Source organism: Pseudoliparis swirei, chromosome 18 (assembly GCF_029220125.1).
Source record: "Pseudoliparis swirei isolate HS2019 ecotype Mariana Trench chromosome 18, NWPU_hadal_v1, whole genome shotgun sequence".
NCBI classification, from domain to species: Eukaryota; Metazoa; Chordata; class Actinopteri; order Perciformes; family Liparidae; genus Pseudoliparis; species Pseudoliparis swirei.
In genome coordinates, this window is record NC_079405.1 from 14,041,272 (window position 1) to 14,068,264 (window position 26,993).

General features: G+C 40.2%; 2 protein-coding genes across 4 annotated transcripts; one reads left to right on the forward strand and one right to left on the reverse strand.

The window, feature by feature from the left end:
* Positions 1-1,699: 1,699 nt before the first annotated feature.
* On the reverse strand, positions 1,700-15,638 carry eif4enif1 (eukaryotic translation initiation factor 4E nuclear import factor 1). Of its 2 annotated transcripts, none has more exons than XM_056437932.1 (19): positions 15,321-15,638; positions 14,584-14,734; positions 14,331-14,404; positions 13,365-13,492; positions 12,724-12,998; positions 12,410-12,608; positions 12,094-12,257; positions 11,111-11,270; positions 7,458-7,634; positions 6,496-6,767; positions 5,847-5,921; positions 4,807-4,993; positions 4,136-4,224; positions 3,722-3,855; positions 3,306-3,387; positions 3,055-3,178; positions 2,664-2,966; positions 2,365-2,535; positions 1,700-2,142 (listed from the first exon to the last, which is right to left on the reverse strand). In XM_056437932.1, the coding sequence occupies exons 2-19, from the start codon at positions 14,677-14,679 to the stop codon at positions 1,958-1,960; spliced, it is 2,895 nt and encodes a 964-aa protein (XP_056293907.1). In that variant the 5' UTR covers positions 14,680-14,734; positions 15,321-15,638; the 3' UTR covers positions 1,700-1,957. The 2 variants fall into 2 exon arrangements, with proteins under 2 accessions (XP_056293907.1, XP_056293908.1); XM_056437933.1 differs by having other exon boundaries at positions 11,111-11,249; positions 15,321-15,637.
* Positions 15,639-16,116: 478 nt separating this feature from the next.
* sfi1 (SFI1 centrin binding protein) lies at positions 16,117-26,847 on the forward strand. 2 transcript variants are annotated; one of them, XM_056437586.1, is made up of 31 exons: positions 16,117-16,629; positions 16,731-16,802; positions 16,952-17,062; positions 17,136-17,230; positions 17,329-17,446; positions 17,541-17,643; positions 17,751-17,907; positions 18,033-18,194; positions 18,326-18,399; positions 18,489-18,581; positions 18,652-18,749; positions 18,839-18,905; positions 19,047-19,177; positions 19,265-19,346; positions 19,738-19,916; positions 20,020-20,095; positions 20,367-20,462; positions 20,549-20,625; positions 20,735-20,837; positions 20,936-21,032; positions 22,629-22,789; positions 22,878-22,952; positions 24,341-24,415; positions 24,516-24,692; positions 24,765-24,970; positions 25,052-25,111; positions 25,245-25,497; positions 25,593-25,677; positions 25,806-25,938; positions 26,031-26,130; positions 26,527-26,847. In XM_056437586.1, the coding sequence occupies exons 1-31, from the start codon at positions 16,466-16,468 to the stop codon at positions 26,707-26,709; spliced, it is 3,663 nt and encodes a 1,220-aa protein (XP_056293561.1). In that variant the 5' UTR covers positions 16,117-16,465; the 3' UTR covers positions 26,710-26,847. The 2 variants fall into 2 exon arrangements, with proteins under 2 accessions (XP_056293561.1, XP_056293562.1); XM_056437587.1 differs by having other exon boundaries at positions 18,329-18,399.
* The last annotated feature ends 146 nt before the right edge of the window (positions 26,848-26,993 follow it).

A 26,993-nucleotide genomic window follows, 5' to 3' on the forward strand; every position in this document is an offset into this window, starting at 1 on the left:
GAACCCAGGACCTACTGCACCAGCGTAGGGTCTGACTATGGGTTCAAGGATTTCATCCCGATACCTAATGGCAGTTAGACTGCCGTTCTCTAGCCTGTAGAGGTCTGTGCGTCCCTCCATGGATATGCCTCCCCAAACCATCACTGACCCACCACCAAACCGATCATGCTGAACAATGTTGCAGGCAGCATGGTGTTCTCCTTGGCTTCTCCAGACCCTTTCACGTATATCACAGGTGCTCAGGGTGAACCTGCTCTCATCTGTGAAAAGCACAGGGCGCCAGTGGCGGACATGCCAATTCTGGTGTTCTATAGCAAATGCCAATCGAGCTCCACAGTGCTGGGCAGTGAGCACAGGGCACACTACAGGACGTCGCGCCCTGAGGCCACCCTCATGAAGTCTGTTTCTGACTGTTTGGGCAGAAACATTCACACCAGTGGCCTGCTGGAGATCATTCTGTAGGGCTTGGGCAGTGCTCAACCTGTTCCACCTTGCACAAAGCAGCAGATATCGGTCCTGCTGATGGGTTGAGGACCTTCTACGGCCCTGTCCAGCTCTCCTAGAGTAACTGCCTGTCTCCTGGAATCTCCTCCATGTTCTGGAGATTGTGCTGGGAGACATCAAATCTCCTTGCAACGGCACGCGTGGCTGTGCCATCCTGGAGGAGTTGGACAATCTGTGCAACTTCTGTAGGGTTAAGAAATCGCCTCATGCTCCCAGTAGAGATAATGACTCTAGCTAAAGCCAACATTAATGGAAAAACCAGTCAAAGCGATCAAGAGGGAGAAACTTGAAATGGCCTCCACATGCAAAACCAGTCCTATTTTGGGAGTCGTCTCATTGTTGCCCCTCTAGTGCACCTGTTGTTAATTCCATCAACACCAATGCAGCTGAAACTGATTAACAACCCCCTCTGCTACTTAACTGATCAGGTAATTATCCAAAAAGTGCAATTGAATTCATGCCATACCCTGATAAAAAAGTGTTCCTTTAATTTTTTTGAGCAGTGTATATATATATACACAAACCCATATATACATACATGTGTATAAATACAAATATATACACATACACATATTTAGAAAATATATACATATACACACCACCAAAAATAGGAAATAGAAAACCAGTCAAGCAATTTGTGTTTTACTGACTTTTATTTATTAATTCTATTTGTGCTTTTTATAACTTAATAGCACATAAACAAACTGAATCCCAAGCACCCTCAAAAAATGTACAATGTGAGCAGTGCTGACCACCCCCCCCCCCCTCTCCTCCTCCTCCTCTCCTCCTCCCTCTCCCCTCAGTGACAGGTTGGATAGGAGGATACAGTTCAAGAAAAAATAACTCCACAAACAAAAAAGGCACAACCAGCGCTCGCTGCATCCCCCAGAGTAATCTTGAAATGTTCCAGCCAATCACATCTACAGAAAAGGGCCACAAAAGTGGAGTAAACACTGAAGTTACTCATCAATCTAATATTTCTCACTAGCAGTAGCCCTTTCTTGGAGCAGTTTAGCTAGGGAAATTAAATTTGGACAAGACAAAAGGAATGCTACCAGCTCTTGGGACATTGTCTTGCAGTTGTTGAACTGCAAGATAGTTTCATCTTCCCCCATTCCAAGAAAAAAAAAAAAAAAAATCTATATACAGGGAGAATACAAATATTTCCCATGGTCTGTACAATTGGGCCTATACATTATTTACTGCGCAGAGTCTAATACAAAAAAAAAAATCACTCAGTCACAAAACACAGCGCCATCATTTGTCTTCTCTTTTCTGCTGATGAGCCTCTTCAAAAAACAGTAACTTCAAGGTTGAAGACAAAGCATGGCAAGGTTAGACTGTCCAGGTCTGTGCACTGTCTTTCAAATTAAAGTTCATTTTTAGGGTAACGAGGAGGTGGAGATGGGCACAAAAGGAAAAAAATATCTTTCTTCCAGCAGTGTATATTTTTTTATGGCCGGAACTCCAATTCATCGACACTTATGACCTTGGCCGGCATGGAGGGTAGAGGTTGTTCCAACACGTCTGATCCAAACCACTTGGCGAGGCCTAAAGGGGTTCCCCCGTGTTGCTGGGAGCCATTTGTCCGGTGAAGGCCGTGGCTCTGTGACTGAAGGCCTGAAATGCCTGGATGCACTGAAGATGAGACAAAAGGACAGTTAAAAAGACCCAGGAAAATGCAATAAAAAACAACGTTATTGTCTCTTTTGCCTTACTTATTTTTGCCTTAATTTAAAACATGAAAGCATTTTGTTTTAGATTATTCTCTGCAACAATAATCAGTAATACAACCTTGAGGGGATGTAATGCTACCATTAGCATGCACATTCTGAGTCCTAATATTTGACTTCCACTCACTTGGTCTCTGTTGCTGAAGTTGCTGCTGCATTACTGGCAATTGCATTTGAGTATTGGCTCGAGGAGGTAGAAGTGGATGCCCTGTTGCACTTAGAGGGTACAGCTGTTGTCCAAGCAGGGAAGGAGGCAAGCCTTGAAGTTGAGCAAGGTCAACATGTGTTGGAAATATCCCTGTGTGGACAATTAAGACTTTCATCAGTTCATCAAGGTCAAAGGTTTCACATCTGTTTAACAGTTCAATAGAAATATGTTTTAAAAATCGGAGAAAGTGTGGATAAAATAAACAAACCAACACTCACCTGCCTGCACAAGACCAGGACCTAGTTGCTGGGGCTGGATACCCTGCGCCAGCATTCGTTGAACCACATTAGGGTGAAGCTGGGGAGGAGGGCGCGCCATAGGTACATGTGATAGCAGCGGTACGGGATAGATGGGACGTGGGAAAGATGAGGGTCCTGGAGGTACCATCGTGGGCGTATGGTGTCCCGGCCTAAGTCGCTCATGGTCCTTGCTTGGCAAGGTCTGTGAACAAGTCTTTAGCCCCCCAGACTGGGAAGCACCACCATCCATCATCTCCAGGTATAGATTTGCGGAGCTGCCGTCTGCAATCGCAAAACACAAATTGCAATGTTAGTGTTGATGTACTTAACCTTAAAATCAGGAAGTGGTGGGAAAAGTAATGCTCTGTACCATCTCGAGTGTGTCCTGCTGCCTCTTCCTTCATCTCTAAACGACTTGATTGTTCATCTCTGCTTTTCTCTTTTGTTGCATACATTTTGCGGATCACAGATGTAGGTGTAAATGACGGGGACAACTGTAGGTGAAAACAAATAACATTTATACTAGCAGTACCAATAAGTGCCAAGAGATCACAAACAAAAGTCTGACTTCACAGGACAAGTCTGAACGATGGCAGCTGGGGGGATAAAGCCTTTACTCACCATGCTGGTGACCATGTTGCCTGGAGAGTTTCTTTCAGCATGCTGAGGGCCTGGACCAGGGGAGCGATTAACACGCTGCAGTCTGTGGATCACAAGCACATCAGCCTTACACACAACGAGCAAATGCAAAAACAATCCTAGTTATCAGGTTTATGTGGCTACATTCAGGACTGATGTATGCCAATACATAGACCATTTTCTATGATTGTTAAGAGATTTATTAGCGTAAAAAGATCAATGAATAAAAATGGTTTCAAGTAGTTCCTCTATAACATGCATTACACTTAACTGTAATTGTCCACCATTACAATTGTTAAAATTAACAAGCTAAACACCCCAATTCAAATAACATTAAATTATTTCACCATGATAAGACACAGAAAAGGATCTAAATATCTTTAAAAAATAAAACTAACCTATTTCGAAAGGATTTGTCCAGTGGTGGCTTGTAGCCAGACTGGAATGAGTGATGAGCATGTAGAGCAAGGTCTTGTTGAAATGCCAGAGCTTCCAGGTCTGTATGATTCATAGGCATCGAGAGCAACCTCATCTAGTCAAACAAAATACACTTTACATATACCGAATAATAAAACAATATACATTTTCATAATGCAGCTTGATATTAGGACAGTCAGTGACTTCAGTTTCACTGAAAATGTAAAACAATACTGGAAATGGAGCCTGTAGGTGCATTTTTTATATTATAAAATAAGGTTAGTCCTCCATTAAATGTCAATTATTATAAAGACAATTGATTGTGTATAAAATATATTTCAATCAAACAGTAAAGCTATTAATCCAAGTTCATTGTATCCAGAAATCTATGTTACCTGTTGCTGTGCAGCAGATCCAGGGCTGATAGACCTGTGAACATCAACAAACTGTTCCGGCAGCATGGACTGATGACCACCAGGAAAACCTTGAGGACAGAGAGGAGAAATAATTAGATTATTTAGCTCAACCTATAGAAAAAAATATATATTTATAATTTATGTTAAGATATTTGAGGTTGAAATGACTATAGCCCCAGTACAGCAATATTTAGTTTCAGCGAGACACCCATATACTGGCTTGACATATGATTATGCTGAAAACCATTTAGAAAGGTTCACAATGTTGAACTATCACTACTTTTCTAGCTCCTGTGTAACATGGCCTCTGAGATTTGTTTCACTTCTTCATTTCTGATCCTACTCAGAAAGGGTCGATGCCATATGACCAGCTTTTGTCATATGGCATCGACCCTTTCTGAGTATTACAGTTTGGGTTGCATTATTTTTAATAAATTGTAAGAGGCAGCACTGAGGACCAATGTTTAATGGAAAAGATTACACTGGAGTCCAAACTCTTATGGGGCCATTTCAGGTTTTGCAATCATGAAATCTGTGGGGAAAGCCGACAGAAAGTCAATGGATACAGGATGTCATCTTTCCAATTCCAAGGTATGCTTTACATGTCTGAGGCTCTGGGCTGCAACATGTCAGTTTTCTATTTAAATTGCCTGCTGAAGGATGCATCCGACTGTTGAAGTAGTCAGGTGAGGGTGCCCTCTGTGGAAAGAGAGGGGGTGACGGGTCCTTATGTAGCAGGCCATGTAGAGGGGCAGAGTTTGTTGGGCCCTCAGAGCTGGACAACAGATTACCAAGTAGTGTAGGAGAGGCACTTCGAGCAGGACCTCCCAGGAGCTCCTATGTTACAAACAAACACAGATACATTTCCAAAGATGTCACAATGGCCATCATAGTTAATATTTAAAAGCAAAGCTATCATCCATAAAATGTGGTATGTAGCATTGCGTTACTCTCACTGTAAAAAATTGCACACACAAATAATTTTACAAAATATTCACATTTTGGTCTTTTTAAATGCTGGCTACCACTAAACAAACGCTAAATCTCTACTGATTGGCAAGGACTGTATATGCTAAAGGTATGGCCTAGTTTACATGTAGTATTCAGAGAATGGGTTTAATTTAGAGATATAACAATATAAATGTAGTAGTCGATATCAATAAATGTAATATTCTATGATGAAGAATAAATCTCATGTACTTAAACATCAACTGCCTTAATAAAGTTTACATTAAGCTGTCCTAGACTGAAGATTTGTTCAGTTAGAATTTAAAATAGTTTTCTATAGAGACCTTATAGTTCAACACCCTGCAGTTATATAGCATATGGCCATCATGCTATGAAGAAAACACTCCATGTCTATGTAATGTTTAAGTTCTGATCGGCCCGGAGGATAGTCAGAAGGCTGGAAATTAGAAATAGACCTGAGGACAATTATCAATGTCGTAGACCCAAACATAATATAATTCTGTAATCATAATGCTTGAGCAACACATTAATAATAAGCACCTGTTGTTGAAAAGAACAATACATATATATTTCCACAGCACTTCCACAGTTTACACACCATCTATGGCACACCATATAAATCTAGAAATAACTTAATAAAAATGTGAATACCTATGGCCTTCCTAAAAATTAGTCGGCATTAACCTGAGAGAATAGTCCACATGCGCGCACACACACACACCTGAAATATGTTTTTCTGCTGCTGAGGAGGCACCCGTGCTTCAGACATCGTCACCACAGCTGGGTCTGAAGGTTGCTGCATTGTAGAGGGAGAAACAATATGTGGCCGGTGCAATGCAATCAAAAACAACCATTTCTTGCAGTAAGGTAAAGAGGGTGGTAGACATTATGAAGTGTCAAAATATAAATTTGCATATAAACTGGTATCAAGTCTCAGTGAACCCCATGAACATTTGGATATGCAACTTCAACAGAATTTGGTAGAACCTCTGAAAGCCAAGAGAGATGAGTTTGTACATTAGTCACAATCCAAGTGTCCTTCATGTAAGTCAGGTATGCCTTTGGATGCATTCATACAATAAACATTATTCTTGACTCAGTAGAAAAACAAATAACAAATTCAGATTGCATTAAAAAACAAAGACACTTGCCGCTTTCATACATAAAAAACAAATTTATGCCGATCCCTTTCTCATGTGTCCATGACATTTTCAAAAAGCTGGTTGTGGGTTATGATGAAAAAGTTTGCATGCAGCATCACACTGGGATGGATTTGTATGAATACCAGCTTCATTGCAACACACACATCTTGTTTACTCAACCAGTAAACACCCGTTTCACAATATAGAGAAAAAAATAGAAATACTTACAATTTCCATATTGGTTTTGGGGTGAGTTGGCAGAGTTCCACTGGCCTTCATGTTGCTGACTAGTTTATTAAAGGCCGACATATCCGTGTCACGCGAGTGTGGCCGGGCACTGGAGCCACCAGTTAAAGCTTCCTCTAAATGTTGAGCCATGAAGGGAGTGCCATTTCCTCTTTGAGGTGGCGGCACTTTTCGCACGTGTGGTTCTGAGCCCAGCTTCATCCCCTTCATTTCTCCCTCCACTTCCTCCAGCGAGAGCACCGCTCCACAGTTAGCTGCGGACAGAGATACAATTCAACTTTATCAAGCGCACTTTAAAAAACTAAAAGAAAGCAGTGCTATAGAAGCAAATATAAATGGTCATTTAGAGAATACCATATATTATAATTTTGAAAAGTTTTATAATGCAACACTGACTGCAGGACTTTTAGTTAGGACTTCCATGTTCGGATTACTGAACAACAGTTTAATGGGGTATCATTGGTTTGTGGTTCGTCATTACAGGTATTGGCAAGACCATGAGATTCAAATGAGAAAGTAGAGTTTGATAACTCATCAAATGTAAGAATATGTCCCTAAAAAACAACTTTTAGACAAGATGTTACAACACTGCATACAGGGACAGTCATTTACTTTTGTTTCGATCATGAGAATAGCAGCGATAGTGTTCATAGTACAAGAACCAAGGATGTGCACCTACTGTATGCTCACTTACTCGGGTCAATGAGAGCAAATTTGAGGATGTGCATTTTGTATTTTTTATTTAGTGCTAATGTTGGTCCGATCCTCAATTTTCATTAAGTACAATAATCACTATGTATTGCTATTACAGAATATTAAATATTCCATGCTCAAATTATCCATATTGCCCAACATGAACAGCATTTCTATTGCAGAGTATATTCCCAATTAAAGTTGTTTCATGGTATACTTCGACTGTTCCACTGTAGTGAGCTGGTACTCACTGCTTTCCCGTAGCCGAGCTTTGTTGACAGACAGGGTGGAAAGAAGAGGCTTCAAGTCTATTTTGGCCTTGTGCAACAGCTCCAGGATGTCCACCTTCTCCTTGCACTCAGATGATTGAATAGGTGTGAAGTATGAGGCAGGGCCTTGGTTAGAGGACGTGGCACGTGGCTCAAACCCTTTAGAGGAGCAAAAAAGTCAAAGATTCAGTTCATCCATCATAGAAAGTGTTTTTGGGCATGAACATAAAGCAAGAACATAACAGGCTAGTAATCAAATAACATTGGAGTGATATGGTAAAGCAGCAGTTTGGCATTGACAGTTTAAAGAAGCTTTTATAAACATGATGCACTCCAAGATCCTTGAGAAAGTGGTCGCAAATCAGTTGTGCGACTTTCTACATCATAATAGTTTATTTGAGAAATTTCAATCAGGATTTAGAAAACACCACAGCACCGAGACGGCACTGGTGAAAATTACAAATGACCTCTTAATGGCAGCAGATAAAGGACTCCTCTCTGTCCTGGTCTTGTTAGACCTTAGTGCTGCATTCGACACCATTGACCATGACATCCTGTTACAGAGACTGGAGCAGTCGATTGGCATTTCAGGCACGGCACTAATTTGGTTTAAATCCTACTTATCAGATCGATCTCAGTTTGTATTTGTAAACGATGACGCCTCGATAACCACCAACGTTAATCACGGAGTTCCACAAGGTTCTGTGCTTGGACCAATTTTATTTACCTTATACATGCTTCCTTTGGGCAATATTATCAGGAAACACTCCATAAACTTTCATTGTTATGCAGATGATACTCAACTATATTTATCGATAAAACCAGAGTAGAGCAACCAACTCAGTAAAATTCAAGCATGTCTTAAAGACATAAAAACATGGATGACCTGCAACTTCTTGATGTTAAACTCAGACAAAACCGAAGTAATTTTAATCGGCCCTGAGCACCTCAGAGATCAATTATCTGGTGATGTGGTTTCTGTAGACGGCATTGCCCTGGCATCCAACACCACTGTAAAGAATCTTGGCGTTATCTTTGATCGGGACTTGTCCTTTAACTCCCATGTAAAGCAAATCTCAAGGACTGCATTCTTTCATCTACGTAATATTTCAAAAATCAGGCACATCTTGTCTCAGAAAGATGCAGAAAAATTGGTTCACGCGTTCGTTACTTCGAGACTGGATTACTGCAACTCCTTATTATCAGGCTGCTCTAATAAATCTCTTAGGTCCCTCCAGTTGCTCCAGAATGCTGCAGCTCGTGTTCTCACTAAAACTAAGAAAAGAGATCACATCACTCCTGCACTAGCTGCTCTGCACTGGCTCCCAGTAAAATCAAGAATCACTTTTAAAATTCTTCTCTTAACCTACAAAGCCTTGATTGGTGATGCACCATCATATCTTAAGGAGCTTGTAGTACCATATTGCCCCACTAGAGAGCTACGCTCACTAAATGCGGGACTACTTGTAGTTCCTAGAGTCTAAAAAAGTAGAATGGGAGCCAGAGCCTTTAGTTATCAAGCTCCTCTTTTATGGAACCAGCTTCCAATTTCAGTCCGGGAGGCAGACACAGTCACCTCATTTAAGAGGAGACTTAAGACCTTCCTCTTTGACAGAGCTTATAGTTAGGGCTGAATCAGGTTTGCCCTGGTCCAGCCCCTTGATATGCTGCTATAGGCTTATAGCTGCCGGGGGACGTTTTAGGATGCACTGAGCACCTATCTCCTCTTTTCTCTCCTTAGGGATGTATTTTCATCTCTCCATCACACATTACTAACTCTGCTTTCTCCCCGGAGTCCTTTTGACTTCACGTCTCATGGGGTCATCGGACCCTATGAGACGACATAGATCCTATCTGCCTGATGGATCATCGAGGTCTGGGTCGTGGAATTCCTGCTCCTGTTGAGACTCCGCCCACTGTTGAGACTCCGCCCACTCCTCCTCCCCACCGCCATCTGCCTGATGGATCGTGGAGGTCTCCATCGTGGAATATGCCTACTATTAACTATTCATACACTCTGTCATATTCATTGAATGTATTTTAACTCTAAATCTGTCCTTCTGTACACATTACATCTATTGTTCTGTCCATCCTGGAGAGGGATCCTCCTCTGTTGCTCTCCTGAAGGTTTCTTCCCTTTTTTTCCCCCTGAAGGGTTATTTGGGAGTTTTTCCTGGTCCGATGTGAGGTTTTGGGGCAGGGATGTCTATGTGTACAGATTGTAAAGCACTCCGAGACAAATTTGTAATTTGTGAAATTGGGCTATACAAATAAACTGAATTGAATTGAATTGAATAAGGTCAAGATTTGAATGCCACAGCCCAGACTGAGGCTGGCAAGATAATATGCCTATGTTGTATTCAGCAGCTTGAACAAGTGTACAAAAACCAGGAGATTGTTCAGTGAAGGATATTTCCATAATCATCTGTAGGGGCGGGGGAAGATAATAACACATTTAAAATATATTTTTTAAACAATTCATGACTCAATCAAGATTCGTATTTTTCAAGATTCTAAATTGATCACAACTTCCAAATCACTAACAGATAATGCATTTAAAATTAACATTTCAATAATACAGTGTATGTCTGCCTCCCACACATAGAATGCACTGCATGATGAGTCACAAAACATCACTTTCATCAATTGAAAATGAAACGTTAGACCAAGCTGAGGAATAATTCAACGAGAACTGAGCCGCAGAGAGAGGAGAGACACCGTGTCCTAAGAGTACTCATAAGCTGCATGCTCCAGATCAGACTTGAGACATACCCACTTAAAGATAGATAAGTTATACTTGGCATTTTCCTAAGTCTGGATTTTGTTGTTGACAGAACGCATTTACCGTTTTGATATTTAAAATAGAAATTATACACAAAATGAGCAATAGTAGGACACTTTCTGGTGATCTCCTTTCAGCCAGCTGCCACCATTGTCAGTTTTCATTTAGGAGAATTTAAGTGGCATCGCATAGATAACCCCTAATTTCAACATTAACCATGAGCCATTTCCACATCCATTGAGGCACTTTCAAAGCAAATGACAGGAATATATAGAAATACGACATCCGACCACAGTTTGTCTCGAAACTGTGCAGTGCTGCGTCCTTCGTGGCCAGTAAGGTCACAATGTTAAGTACATCAGGAATATAAATACATATAAAAAATATAATAGTCAGCTGGCATGCCAATTTTATTCATGTAACAATTATAATATAATTTTCCTATTACTTACATTTGGCATATTAAACATTTAAATAAAACAATTTGAGAAAGTTTAGCGTGAATAAATGTTATCTTTTGTCTTGCATTATTGCAGGAAGACTATTACAAATATAGAATGTTTCAAAATCATGCTCTGCTTTCATGACATCGTCACATTGCTTTCATTTCGAAAAGTGGACTGCAGTAGATACTAAAATTAGCACACATATGTACAAAATTAAGAATCGTTTTTGAGTCAAGATATTGAAAAAACATGGGAGTAATCCTTTTACTTCTTAAAGCCCACTTTAAAAAGGCCACCAATCTTGACATTTATATAATCTAACTTGCCAAAGCACAGCTTCACCAAAGAGTGTCTGGTTTTAGGCTACATAGTTAGATGAAACTCCAGAGGGGTAAACAAATTATTACCTGCAAGTTTTTCCAGCTCTTCATGTGGAGTGGACCTCAGACTGCTGGACCGGCTGCCTGAAGGGCTCAGGTTACTGGAGAACCACTGACTGAAGCGACTAGCCGATACAGGACCATCGCCCAAAACATCCTCTATCATCTGCAAGACAGAAAAAGGAGCCTGTGAAACAGAATGAGAAACAAAAACAGCTGAAAGGTACAAGTACAAAGGTAGCACTTACATTTCGGGTGTTTTCGCATTGATTTAGCACAAAATGTGCGAGAAGATAAGGGCAGTGTCATTCAATGCACTACTTCTATACTCGTGTTGATTAAATGCCATAAATCAGTCTGTACACCACTTTATTTAGTTTATACTCTGGTTTACTTAGTTATTAGAAGGTCTAAAATAGCTATAATGATGAGCATACATTTTGATTGTTTTTAAACTATTTAACCACATGCAGTGGTTGTTTACAAAAATATTTGGAAAGTGCAACATTCAGTGCTAATCCCCACCACCAGCAGCATTGTAATGTTGTGCTGAGAAATTATCTTAAACTTAATTCTTGGATCACAAAAGGCTTCTGTATATTATGTGAATTTTGCAATTTTTCCTTTATAGTCCTCCCATAACCACAAGGTACCCGGTTCGAGCCCTGCTCTCCCCAGTTACATGTCGAAGTGTGCTCCCATGGTGCTTTACTGCAGCCCACTGCTCCTTAATAACCAAGGATGGGTTAAATGCAGAGAGGAATTTCCCCACGGGGATCAATAGATTTCTTTCTTTCTATTTCAATTGTGCCACAACTGTCAAATCTTGTCTCTAAATAGTTGTTAATGATGGTATGACATGAATAAAGGTTGTTTGAGGGGGAGGGACAAACACTTAAAAACCTGTTCAAAGTTTGATGAGAAGACTTTCAGAAAACAGGACTTTAAGATACCATCCAAGTTTTGACATTCACACTTTCAAAAAAAACACAGTGCACCCCAAAACTTACAGAGGCCAGTCCTGGCATGGTCTTCTCCAGATTGAAGAATTCATTGAAGTCAAAGTCCCCAGTCGTCTGCTCAGGCAGAACATCAGGGTGGGGAACCTCTTGATCAGCAGTAAACTGCAAACCTGCATTTCGCTCATCTGCCTGTCCACCATTACATTCCACTGCTGCACAACAAAAATCACAATCTTAAGTATCCCTAGAGCAGTAGCAACAGCAATATACTGGTTATCAAAAATAATAAATAATAATAACATGCAGTTAACCAATTACACAAAATGCATTTAAAAAAGTTAAACTGCATTATGCTTTGACATGCCTTCTCTTATGGACTCTGCCCGCTTCCTTGACCGCTTGGACCGGCGTTTATCATCCTCAAGGATTTTGTCATCAAATCCAATGAGTTCAATTGTCTCAGACTGACTGGTGGGACCCGCTGAGAACCACTCCGGCTCCTCCTCTGCATACGAGTCATTCCTTCTCCTTTCATTAAACACCCGTTTGTCACCAAAATCCCTCTGCAAATGACGAGATAATATAGTATCACCATGCCAACCTTAATGTACTGAACTCCTCACTGTGTAAACCCTATATAAATACATTATGGATGAAATGAAAAAAATAAACACCAACCCTGAATCTTTTATCCTTATAGTCTCTCTCACGTTCTCTCTCTTTGTCCACACGTGAGTCTCTCTCAAAGGCTCGGGCAGCAATTATGCGGCCACTGCCAATTCTGCGTGCCCCTCCTAGACGAAGACTCTCATTCTCCTTATTTTCCAGGGGGCTAATTGGGCGACGGACATGGGGTGCAATTGCAGCATTGCCTTGACATCCACCTCCAAAGCTGCGTCGCTGCGGGCTCAGTATGACATCCAGATCATCCTCCTTTAACCGCTCTCGAGGATCTGAATACAATGCAGCAAATATGCTAAGCTTTAGATGTTTAACACAAACAATCACATCATAACCAAACCAATAACCCAAAGCAAGCCTAGATTAAGGAAGATCTTCCAATTTTCTCAGAAAAAATATCATTAATTTAATTTCTGTCTCAATTACATTGTTGTCTTACATGTAGCTCAAATACTTGTTTAGCTGTTGAATATTCAGGAGTTGTGAGCATTACAATTAGAGAAATCTTTTCTGGATAATAATTATGATACATCAGTAGAACACCTGACAAACATCTTGCAACAGAAAGTAAGATAATTTTGTGAGCCATGTTTTGGTTTGAATCATACTCTTTAGATTTCTGGCTTTGAGTTATTTACCTGGAATTCTTCGTTTCAAAGGAACTCTGTCATCCACATAGTCCTTTTTAAAACCTTCCACTGGAGAGTTACACTCTGAAGTGGGATACAGTGAGGCGTGCCACTTCTCAGGGTCCCAGACACCATCACTGCATCAAAAGACCATTTGACACAATTAAAACACATACTCAATCAGCTGACTATGACAACACAATTTAATAAAATGATATCACAAAAAAATAAATCACAGAAGTAAAGATAATTTACATGTTGCCTATTAGAAAAAAGGCAAATATAGGTCACCGCTTATATTTTGAATGTAATTTTCGTTTCTGGCTATTATAAAGACCAATACAATCCAACTGCATTTCCTAAAAGTTAGCAAGTCCAAAATGATTTAAAATTACAACAGTGGATTTGAATCTTTTATGTTAGTTAAGAAGATTACTAATTTCTAATCAGCAGCTATTTTTTATGATATTAATCTTACATCCATGCCTAAAAATCTGATTGAATATCTGGAATTTAAAAAAAACAGCAAAACTCTGCAGGATAGACAATTTAAATTGGGTGAGGGACAACGCTTCTAGAGCAGTGGTTTCTTTGAGTTAAACACTGCCAGATAGATTATCTATCTCAGAATAGATTAAACATCCAACATCAGAGCCCATCGGCACACTGTTATGTCAATATCTATATTTTGGTCAAATCTGATTTGAAGAATTGTTTGAGGTTGCGAGTAAAATAATTTACAATCCCATTTATTTAAAGTAACTTTAAAAAAAGAAAAAACATTTGATCCTACACAACAACCAGTTCCAGCAGCACATTCAATGAGACAAAGCCTTAATTAACGGATACTTTGATCTGTATGCTAAGATGTGGTCGAACTTAAGCGGCATGTGCTTGTTCTATATACTAAACTCGAGCATCTTTGAAAATTAATCCCCGTTTTTTTCCTGCCCGCCCAGAAAGATTCATGCTTACCTGTCATATTTCTCAGAAAGACATTCTGGTCTGTCATTTGAGAATGGCAGTTCTTTTATTTCCAGAAGCTTATCCTGTATTAAAATTGATAATCAGAATTAGTTTTAATAGACAACTGTGAGTGCCACATATCAGGAACATGACTGGTTGTTGTTATCATTACCACACATGCATTTTGGTCAATTGCAAAGAAAAGAGCATAAAGAAAAATGCTGTATGGCCTTTATAAGATATTGTTGGTATTACTCATTACCTTGGTGTATCTGTAAGAAGCTGTGGCTGCTGGCTCTTTAACTTGGTCCACAGCAGCATCAACATCCTTCTGCTCGACACAAGGATCGTTCTCCATGACTGATTTCAGACAGAAGAAACTCCCAGCTTCCAGCCCAACAATTAATGTGTTCCTGTTGGAAACAAATTAAAAATGGTTATCAAGGAGCTTCATCGAGTTAATTTAGAAAAGGTCTGGACAATATCGTCTTGATGATAATCGGATTATTTTTAATTTATTTGGAAAAAAGCAACCCTGCCACTTATATGAACAAATATGAAACTCCACCACATGTCGGGTTAATTTAACTACATGAGAGTTTTAGCAAACACTGCTCGCCAATTAGCAAGTTAATTGACAACAGCCATCGACAGCTGACATGAGACGTGACACGCCAATTACCATTATGTACCTAGCCGTTGAGCTAATTGACAAATTGCTTGTAAAGTTAGTATTTGGACAGTAAACGAAGTCGTTACAAAATATATCTCAAGCAAGTAACGTTAGAGACAGGTGTTACAATTAGTTGCTAAAGTTAAATTATCAATCACTTAATTTACGAGGAAAATATACGCTAACAATTACCCCAGATATTGGTTAGCTAAGCGAGCGTCAACACTGTTAACATGTTCTTCATCCAGGGTATCAAAAGTAAAATGTGTGGAAACGGCTGGTTAACCAAGTGAATAGGTTTAGAAAACCACAAAAGACCAACTTACTCAGTTTAACTGTTGTGTGGACCACTGGTTGCTAACGGCCGAGCAGCGGCAGTTCACGTTAGTTAGCTAGCTAGCTAAGCTAGCACCCTTAGCTAGCTAGCTAACTAACTAACTAGCTAGGGAATGGGGATAATGCCCACCCAGTGAGTACCAAAATCGTAAACCGGTTGAGTCGTTTCAATGATATCAGCAAACGCACACTATACTGGGGTAACTAAACAAAATAACACGGGTCGAGGCAACAAATTAATTTACACGGTGACTGTGTAATCTCAAATTATTGTCTGCTCTTTCTCTGTTTTCTAAGTCGTAGCAGCAATTTTCCTCTGATCACCGCTTTAAGAAGGTCCTAGGAAAGATTACAGTGTGCCCATTGCGCCTTTGTAAAATCGTATATAGTCTGGTGTTCGTTGGCCATGTTGTATACTCATATTTCAATTTATAATATAGTAATCACGTGTTGCTAGTAAGATATTGTGTGTGCAGTCATACAAACTGTGGTAGAAAATCTAACATGATTTGTAGGGATTTATCTTACACTAAATTTAGAATATATACATGGCAATATCTAAGACACCTACTATTATCTTGGGGTTTGCCTGATTTGTTCATAATCCTAGCCGTTTCCCGTTGCTTCTTTGTGAAAATGTAAGACCCCGCCCTCACGGGCTGTCTCGGCCTGACATTGTGCCTCGCCGTCACCCTGAAAGGACCTCGGGTGCGTTCCAGACCACCACAGCACAGCGAGAATAAATATGTCACAATTAAAGTATTGTAGCTTGTAATCTTGTTTAAAATAAGGCTTTATAAGATTTTTATCAGCTCCAGATTCAAACGATTATTTAACTGTGTATAAATGCCAGATAGAAACATTTAACGCTCTCAACCTGAACTCAGCGCAGCATGAGAAAACGTTGATTTACCTTTTGCCGTTGACAACTAGGTCTGGAACAGACCCTAGACTTCTACCCGTGTTCACGTGACAAGGAAAAACAAACGCGCGGCACTTGGTTGTTACCCAAACAAGTTGTCCACATTGATGAGGGGTGTTGATTTAGTTTTATACTTCAACATTGGGTAAAGTTCTGGTGTTCATGTGATTCTGATTCACTAGATTCTGTACACTCGTGGTCTGGTGTAATATCATGCAAAGTTACGCCAGGGAGCCAGATCCATTAAGACCCAGACCAAGAAGTGTCAGTTCTGGTGGTGAAAGAAAACAACTCCGCAAAGTTCATACAAGAAAGATCGTTTACAGAGTTGGATACAGCTGGAACAAAGGTGGAAGACTCAAGGAGCTGAGAATAAGGTACTGAGTCACTTGATTTAGAATAGAATATACACTTTTATTACTGTATTATCACTCATCTTTACATTCATAACTTAAACAGACTTTCTCAACCACTTAAGGCACTTGGCAAGAAAGTTCCTGAAGATATGGATGCAGAACACCTTTGGCCGAATTCTTCCTCATAAAGCCAAGTAACATGTTAAACTCATTTGTGCAAACTGAAGTCAATTAAATACGAAGTAATGTTATCTTTAAAGCTAGCATCAAATTCTGTTTGCCGGTTTCAAATGTGCTATCTGGCCCTGAGTTCTTTAATCCAAGAGAATATTACATGTCACAGGTCTCATTATAACACCGGGGTCTTGAAACAAGCCTTTGCCGGATGGAGAGACGAGTGGTGGACGTCCAGGAGAGAGTGGAGTCTGACAATGAGGGCAGAATGTCACCACAGGTACAGTCCTCGAAATCAGTCAGCTGTTCCCAGATAGTTATTGTGGTTGCTAATGTTGTGCTTTGTGTTTCAGGTATTATCTGTATAACTTGGCATTCCAGAGCTGGCAAATGTTTATGTCATTGCACAGGGAAAAGAAGAGCAAAGTCCACACTGCTCAATCATTTGGTATGATGTTTGCACACACAATAAGAGTATATCTACAAATACTTATGTTTTGTTAGATATCACAAGCTGCTGTTTTCTTCTAATTATTTCCTAAATAGCTGACATGCAACGGATGCGTCTGGTTTGGGAACGATGGGAGGTTTTCACAGAAATGAGGCGAATGAAGAAAAGAATGCTTGAGTCTACACTTGGGCACAAGAGACTTGTAACCCTACAGTAAGATCATTCATTGTATTTACAAATCATACACTTATAATGATTTGTGGATTATTGGTTTTTTTATGCTATTATGTTTATTTCACCTGTGCAGTTCAACGTGGAGATTATGGAGGACTCGGCTGCAGCAGAATCGAGACCTTCACACTTTAGATGCTCAAGCCCTGAAACAGAGAGCGCTCACTTTACAGAGCAGGGTAAATATATAAAACAAGGCACACATGATCCACATGCGGAATGCTGATCTCGTTACTTTGTGTTCTGCGTGACGATTTGTGAGTGTCTTTTTTCTTTTCTTTTGAAGACTTGGCTTCAGTGGAAAGAAATGCACACAGCTGCTTGTTGCCAGAAAGAGAAAGAATCCAAAGCTGCACTTCACTTCATGCTCAGACTGAAGAGGAAAACATTGCATCATTGGAAAAGTTATGTGTCTTCCCTCCAAACCAAGAAAAAGTCACAAGGTTGTTATAATTTACCTGTATTTCCTAGTTTAATACACACCACAAGTTCAGCCATACTATACCTTGTGTTTTCTCATTTTCAAACCTGACTGTTCAATATTATTTTAATAATTCCTAACTTTCAGCTGTGGCACATCTTGCCTGCAATCTTCATCTGGTAATGATGTGTTGGAGTAAGTGGAGCAGTGCGTTGCATCGTAAACAATGCGAGGAAGACCGTTTGCAGGCTGCAGGGCATTTGGCTATAAGGATCACTCAGCGCCGAGCGCTGGAGCGCTGGAAAGCTTGTATCCTTTGTAAAAAAAAAAGATAAAGACACATTTAATTTTCAACCAAAAATGGCATCAATCGTAGTTCAGTGAGCGGTAGTTTGGGCTTGTAGTAATCAGAACAATTGTTTGATTCTTGAGCTTGTCAGTAGATGTGTCGTTGTGCAGAGAAGAAGCTGAAAGAAACAGGATTGCAAGTCAGAGTCATCATCATCATCAACTGGTATGACGAAGAGCAAGTTAAGCATCTGCATATAAGTAGTGATCATGATCATTCTTCAAAGTATTGATCGCAGTGTGTTCTTGTTGCAGCATGCTGGACTGCAGGGACTTTCTCTTCACGTCATCAGGAACAAAACACACCGACTGAACAATCACATGGCTGTCCAACATTATCATCAGACCGTAATAAAGAGGGCTCTATCATATATAAACTACAGTGTCAGAACATATATCAAGTAACCTTTCTTCATAGATAACATGTTACTATTGGAAGCTGTGGCAGGACCGCTTGGAGGAGGCTGAAGACAAGAGTTTCCAACCGCAAGCAGGATTGGCAGTGACTAACCACAGGTGCTTTTATTTACAGTTCAAATGTAGTCGTTCTTTCATGTCGTAGCATCTGAGCTACAAGTAATTTGTTCCTGTTGTTCTCTTTACAGAACATCTCTGTTGAGCAGATATCTTCACCACTGGAGAGAAAGACTTGCTGAACAACAACACATGCAGGTATTTTTAGATCCACCACACAAGAAATATTAGGGCAGAGATATGGAGACATAATATAAAAGTTAATTCATTCATTAAAAATGTATTCAAACAAGAAGTAAAATACGAGTGATGATATGTGCAAACTCAAAAATTCTGCAGGAATTGGAACATCGTGCCGACATTTGGTTTGCGGAAGGCATGTTGCCTCGGAGTTTCAACTTGTGGGTTGAGTTTACTTTGCAGAGAAGACTCCATAAACAGAGGACACACACGGCAGAAGTCTTTCACCAGTGAGTTATGAACCCTGCGCTTTGTACTTGTGTGATTTATGTATGTCTGTTGCCGCCACATGATTTGTTTGATCACTGTGTTCTCAGGCGGCGTCAGTACTCTTTGGTGTTTTACACCTGGTGGGGAAGAGTAGAGAAACACAAGGAGCGGATGCTCTCTGAGCGGATGGTATGTTCGCTGGAAATGGAAGCACAAACTACTGCATGTTGTTCATTAACCCTCCTGTTACCTTTCGGGTCAATTTGACCCCATTCAATGTTTAATGTCGGTGTTCTTTGGGGTCAATTTGACCCCAGGCTGTTCTTCACTGTGTCAAACATATAAGAAATATCAACTTTTTTATATGTTTAAAGGGCTATTTAGGTAGTCAACAAACAAACATAAAGTACCTCACACTTAAACTTGGGAAACAATATTAATTCTAATAATTTTCTGGAGGTTTTAATTGCTGGGGTCAAATTGACCCTGAGGGTAAAATATGTTAGTAAATGTAAAGGTAACAGGAGGGTTAAGAGCTCATTTGTGTGTCAGATACTGACTGATAAATTGCTGTTACCAGGCAATTCTTCACGAGGAGCGCTGCCACTTGCAGAAAGCCTGGACTCGCTGGTGGCAGCGGACAGAGCAACAAATGGACGAAGAGGAGAAACAGGAGGCTTCAGAGCGTCTGCACCGTCACAGACTTCTCCACAGGTCGATGACACAGTGGAAGGACAACAGCACTGAGATCAGAGACAGGTGAACCAACCGAAGTGCTGCAGACGTATTTGAGTATAGTGTGGGGAAACTTGCTGGTCTGTCGACTGACACATATTTTTGAATGCTCATGTTTGCATATCAGGAGGAATCGAGAGCTGCAGGCTTGTCATCAGGGTGACCTGTGCTGCATGAGATTGGCTGTGGATAAATGGAAGAAGGTACATCTGTTGTACTAGTTTGTCCAGTTTGCACAACATTTTTTCAAGTAGCACCTGATCGGAATCTGTTGTTTTGACTCAGGGTTCAAAGAAAGACAGACAGTAGTCTGGAAAGTTGGAGAAGGAAACTTTGAACCTATTTTTTTATGTGTTCAACATTGTCAGACCTACATATGCATCTCATTTATAACACAGCTCCCATGTGTTTGAAATACAATTTGTGTATTGATATTTTGTGCCGTGCGTTAATGGCTGTTGTGTGTTGGTTCAGTTTGTTCAGTGCCAGAGAGTGAAGAAAAGCAAAGTGAAAGAGATGCAGCGTTACCATGAAGTCAAACTCCTCAAACACACGTTTGTGGCCTGGAAGGTATGTGGGCATCTGAAATCACACAAATGCCTAAGGTTGAAGTATTAAAGATAAAGTTGATGCACTGTCGCCTGCTGCGTTCTCAGAAACACCACCGCCAGATGTGTCAGATATATGGTCACGCAGAGGAACTTTACCGGCAACATAAACAGACATTTCTCAGGTATTGAACACAGATTCTTACGTTTATTCCTTTACAAGATCTGACGTCTGCACCCATTTTCTCCATCTGAATGATTTAAGTCAGCTTTACTTCAATGGCATCTCTTCAGGACGGTTCTGTGTGTTTGGAGGGACAACGCGGCGCTGCAGACAGAACTCAGGCTCACAGAGCTGCGAGCACAGAATCACTTTCAGCACTTCCTTCAGCTTCAGGTTATAAAGCAGTCCAGTGCTCTCATATGAAAACCTGTCATGGCTTTTTCTTTGTGGGAACCTTTGCTTATTTCTGTCTTTGCATTAAATCTATCAAGGTGTTTCTCGCTTGGAGGGAAGGAACAGCATGTGCAGCTTCAAAGAGACACCAGCAGGGGGAAGCAGTCAACAAGGCTCAGAAGTCCAGAAATCAAGGTAACAACAGATGCAGTATATTTTCAAGACCATTTTCATGTTTATTTTCTGTTTCAGATCCATTTTTTAACATGAAAGTTACTTCCCTTCCACTAATGTCACCTATTATGTCACTTATTATTATATTATATTATTTAATAATAGATTTATATCGATATAAATATATAGATATAAACTTCCAAATGCTTTCTAATCCGCTTTCTAATATATATGTATTTATTTATATATATATATATATATATATATATATGATTTCTAATAAACATATATATATGCTTTCTAATACACTTTTTAATAAATATATATATATAGATACATACATATATTTATATATAAATACACACAGATATATATATATATATACACATATATACGCTTTATAATATATATTGTGTCCCAGATAAGTGTGAGCCGTGTCATCAGCAGACATAGGATGTCCTTCCATTGTTATGCTGACGACACACAGCTTTACATCAAAACTGCCCCAAACCCCTCTGCAGCCATGTCATGTGTCACCGCCTGTCTTGGGGAGATAAAGGCGTGGATGAGCAACAACTTTCTCCAGCTAAACAGCAGCAAAACTGAAGCCCTCCTTGTTGGCACTCAACACCAGGTTCAGACATCATCCATAACTCACCTCACCCTTGACAGTCAGGTCATACCCCTCTCCTCCACAATCACCAATCTGGGAGTTCGGTTTGACCCCCACCTGACCTTTACTGACCATATAAAATTCCTGTGCAAAACCTCCTTTTATCATCTAAAAAACATCTCCAAACTCCGCCCTATTTTAACCCTGTCAGACGCAGAGAAGCTCGTCCACGCCTTTGTCTCCTCAAGACTGGACTACTGCAACTCTCTCTACACTGGGATCACTGACAAGAACATCACCAAACTACAATATATCCAAAACAGCGCTGCCAGGGTCCTGAGGGGAGTCCGGAAATATGACCACATATCACCCATTCTCCAATCACTGCACTGGCTCCCTGTTTCATTCCGGATTAACTACAAGGTCCTAGTACTCACATATAAATGCATCAATGGACATGCACCCCCCTACCTACAAGAACTTATCACTCCCCTAACCTCCACCCGCACCCTCAGATCCACAGGCCGCTCGCTCCTTCGGGTCCCCGACACCAAGCTCCGCACCATGGGCGACCGGGCCTTTTGCTCGGCAGCGCCTCGCTTGTGGAACAGTCTCCCTGACCACCTGAGGGAAACTCAGACACTGAACTCTTTTAAAACTGGCCTAAAAACCTTTTTATTCAGGAAGGCATTTCTTTTACCTTGAGTTAATTTATTGTCAGCTATTACATTCTGATTTTTTTTCTTTTTATGGGTTGCTTTAACTATGTTTTAATCGGTTTTATTTGTTTTTACTATATGTGTGGCACTCTGAGATTCTTTGAAGGAAGAGTGCGATAAAAATGAAATGCATCATTATTATTATTATTATCTACTTGTCTGTTGTATCACTGTTTTCATAGTATTACACCTCAGATTTGGTAACTATTAGGCTGCTGTTGTGTCAGGTTACTGTTCAGATTAGGCGCATGTACTTGAATTATTCTACACTTTTTCTGTGTTTAGTGCGGTTGCTGCATTCTTTCAGACGATGGAGGAAGCAGACCAGGGAGGCTCGGAGAGAGCGTATGTGCATGGAAAAAGCCAGGCAGCAACATGACTCCAAACTTCTTTCGAAAGCACTGAAAGCCTGGAAAAACCATCACAACCAATTACAGAAAAACAAGGTTGTGACTTTGATATCCCTGAACTGTTATATAAAGCCCCACTGTAAACTTCTCAACATGATTATTTAAAGATGCGATTATTTCAAAGGTAATGAGACGCCAGGTAATCCTTTTGCTGAGATTGAAGATGTACCAGACATACTTTGACCAGTGGAGAATGAAGGTATGTTTCCTCTTCAAAGCCCAAACACTTTAGACTCTTAACTCGACTGATTATACACAGAAAGATTACTGTACTAGTCCTGAAGAACTCAGCCATGAACAACATTTGTATTATGTGCTTTTGGGCTCTGGAGGAGCTTTTTAAAGTGTGTTTTGTTTAGCTGGACTGATATTAGGGACTAAAAGTCAGGATATCTCAGCTTTTACTGATTTAAAAAAGAAAATTGCATTTAAAAAAATGTCTCACATTTCCCCGAACTTTATTGAAATATAAAATCCCTTGTCCCTTAAACTAGAGAATCTCAGCCAACGGTAGTCTTTATTTGTTTATGTGATTTATATGATGTTGTTTCTTATGGTTGTCCAGCTCTATACAGTGGAGGAAATAAGTATTTGATCGCTTGCTGATTTTATAAGTTTGCCCACTGACAAAGAAATTAACGGTCTATAACTTTAATGGTAGGTATATTTTAGGTGAGACAGAAATCTATATATACATACACACTACCGTTCAAAAGTTTGGGGTCCCTTTGAAAAAAAAAATAGAAATTGGAAATGTCATTATTTTTCAAAGAAAAGTAAGTTCTTTTTTTAATGAAGATAGCATTAAATTAATAAAAAATACACTCCATACATTGTTAATGTGGTAAATGACTATTATAGGCGGAAACCTTTGGTTTTCAATGAAATATCTACATATTGATACATGATTAGAAAATCTGTGTGCAATTATGTTAGCACAGCTGAAAACAGTTATGCTGGTGAGAGAAGCTATACAACTGGCCTTCCTTTGAGTTAGAAGTTTGAATAACAAAATTTATATTTCAACTAAAAATCATTATTTCTAACTTTTTCAATGTCTTGACTATATTTTTTATTCATTTTGCAATTCATTTGATAAACTCGAACGGGCACTGGGTAGAGCGCATACCTTCGCATATCACAAGATTGGGCATTGAATTATGAACATTTTGGCATTAGTTGCATGCCAATTGGATAAAAATTGACCGCGCTATGGTAAAAAGAAGATTTTGACCTTTTCATGACCTTGACCTTTGACCCGATCGATCCCAAAATCTAATCAAATGGTCCCCGGATAATAACCAATTATCCCACCAAATTTCATGCGATTCGGTTTAATACTTTTTTAGTTATGCGAGTAACACGCATACAAATAAATAAATAAATACACGGCGATCAAAACATAACCTTCCGCATTTTCAATGCGAAGGTAATAAAAGTGAGTTTTCATGGAAAACACAACATTTTCTGGGTGACCCCAAACTCTTGAACGGTAGTGTGTATATAGACAGTTTGTCAGATCAATATTTGTGATTTGATATGGTGCTGTTAAAATATCCGTGACATTGGTTTCCTTCCCGTGAACAGCTGCAGCACAGACGGAGAGAAGCTAAGCAGACGGAGCGAGCGCTCTGGCACTGGTCCCTCACTCTTCAGGCCAAGGTAACATTGGCCTGCACAGATGTCTCTCACTGCAATATTGAGCACTGAATTGGAGAATTTGTTCTCACGCGGTTTTCGATGGTTTGTGAATCTGCTGCAGGTGTTGTGTGGCTGGAGGCTGCAGGTCACAGAGCAGCGCAGGAAACAAGAGCAGGCGGCCAGCGCTGCTCAGGTCTACAGGGACCAGCTGCTGAGGGAGGGCGTGACATGCATCCTCACGTATGCTGCTCACATGAGCGATCTCACAACGAGCTTAACGCAGCACAGCCAAGAGCAGGTTCGTTGAGTTTTTGTCTCGTCAGACGTTCAAATTGAGTTTTGTTTCATCAAGTCTGCCTGTGTCCTGCAGAGGTCACGACATCTCCAGAGAGCGGTGAAGCGGTGTGCGATGCGGTGGAAGCAGCGGGCGCTGTGTGAACGTCAAAGAGAGCAAGAGGTCAAAGGGCCTTCGCCCAAAAAGAGCGTGACCTTCGGTTTGGCGACATGTGGATTGGAGAGTGTGTCCCTGTCTGACTCAGAGGAGCAGGAAGCTGAATATGGAATCCTTAGCAAGCTGTGAGTCTGAGTCTCTCACAAGTTGTGAATCTGTGTTCACTACTTGGACTCATTTTAACAGAGTTTTGAATTTTTTTGCAGACTTCTCAGCCGTGCGCCTCGACGTCAGCCACGACGCTGCGTGTCTCCACTGAAAATAAAGTACAAATATCTCTCTTGGAGTTTTGAAAAAATGAATTATTCTTTTTTAAGTTAGAAATGAGCTTTTAATAAACAGTCATTCTCACTCAGCAAAAGGAACTGACAAATCTGCTTATTTTTACTTTTTTTCCAGCACCCAAAATCCAACTGCCGTCACCAGCGCTGAAACGGCTCCGAAACCCTCGCAGCTCAGTCGTCCTTCACAGCAAGACCTTCGCACCGCGTCGCCTTGCCTCCATCCTCCATCCACACGTCAGAGCATCATCATCTCTAACATGTCATCATCTGAACCGAGCATCTCCACTGTGGACTCTCCTCAGGAAACCCCAGGCCAAGGCGTTCTTTTACCCCCTTCTGCTTTCATGACCACTGTGACTGAAGTTCTGGTAATAGTCATCTGTTGGAATGCATTCAAAGCTAAATTAAGTAATTTGACTTGGTTATGACATCTGCTTTTTTTCTTTTTTTTTTCTTTCTCAAGTTGGGGACGACTAACTGGTCAGGTTTTGGAGATGCTCCTCGTCAGTTTGTCCCTCCGTTTGAACAACACTCGTCAGCTTATTCAGGCATGATGCTTTATTTCCCCAGTATGGGTTATTTTTTTCGTATTACTATAAAGTGATATGATTGTCGAGCTTTGAATATACAGAAATCACAAATGCCAATCAACTTTTTTTTATTGTGTTTCTTCTAGATGAACGTCAGAGAGCATCTATTAGAGGAAGTGTAGAAGGTCTAGTGACAGATCCAACTTCAGCTCTGACCAGAGAACTGCTCAGTATTCAGCTGGACATGGTGACATACCAACAGGACAGGAAGCAGCTCCGGTATGAAATCTGTGAAATTGTTGTTTTAATTTCTCTCAGTTTCTTGAACGCAGTTCACAGTGATGGATGTGTGATTATGTGTGTCGACTCAGGGCTTGGCAAAGACTAAAAGAGGTGTTACAAAGCTGGCTGCAGACCAGTGGAAAGGAAGAACAAATGGAAACAAATGCTGTATGTCAAGAGTTAAAGGAGGTAAGAAGATAAGAGAATTCTCTCCTTATTTTGTATTAAACTGAACAGAGCAACTACTGCACAATGTTGGTACTTCAATATATTTTACGCTTTAGAGATGATATTGTATTAATGATAGATATAATGTTCCTTAATTAATTGTTGCACCCCAAGTCTTTAAATTCCATCAATACTTGTGATGTTGTGGCGCTTAAGTGTAAATTAGCAAATTTGATCTTTATCTTTTAAGTGTTCAACCTCTTCTCACTACAACCCACTGTGACTAACATTTACAAAAAGCAAATGACAACAAATTAATATAAAATGTTTCCTCACCGTGAACATGCAGTTCATGATCAGAAGGAACACTCAAAGTTATTTTACTGGTGTCACAGCTGATGTTTTTGATGTTGACAGTTGGAGGAGCGCATCGACGGTCTGTCCACTGAACTGGCGAAACGGAAACCAACAATGCTGCGACATGCAAAGAGGATCCAGCATTTACAGAATGCCCTCCAGTCCTCAGGAGCGGGTGTTTTCCATCAGAAGGCAGAAGAGATGGAAACAGATCGCTCTGTGTTTACACCATCATCTGCTTAGATCACATTTCTTAAAATCAAACGAAGACTGACACAATAATTTAATGAGAAAAACATTTCACCAGCTGATGCATATTTTAGAATGAACATGTATATTTGTACCACAGCACTGAGTTTGTAATTATAACATATATCTTGATATCTTTGTATTCCTGTTGAATGCCTCATATACTGTGTTGACTGAGCAAAAAGCATTGTAGCCAAATTCAGCTTTTACTGTGACATTCACACCTAAAATATGCAAAAACCTTGAAGACATCTGTGCCAGATGGTGCTAAATACTTC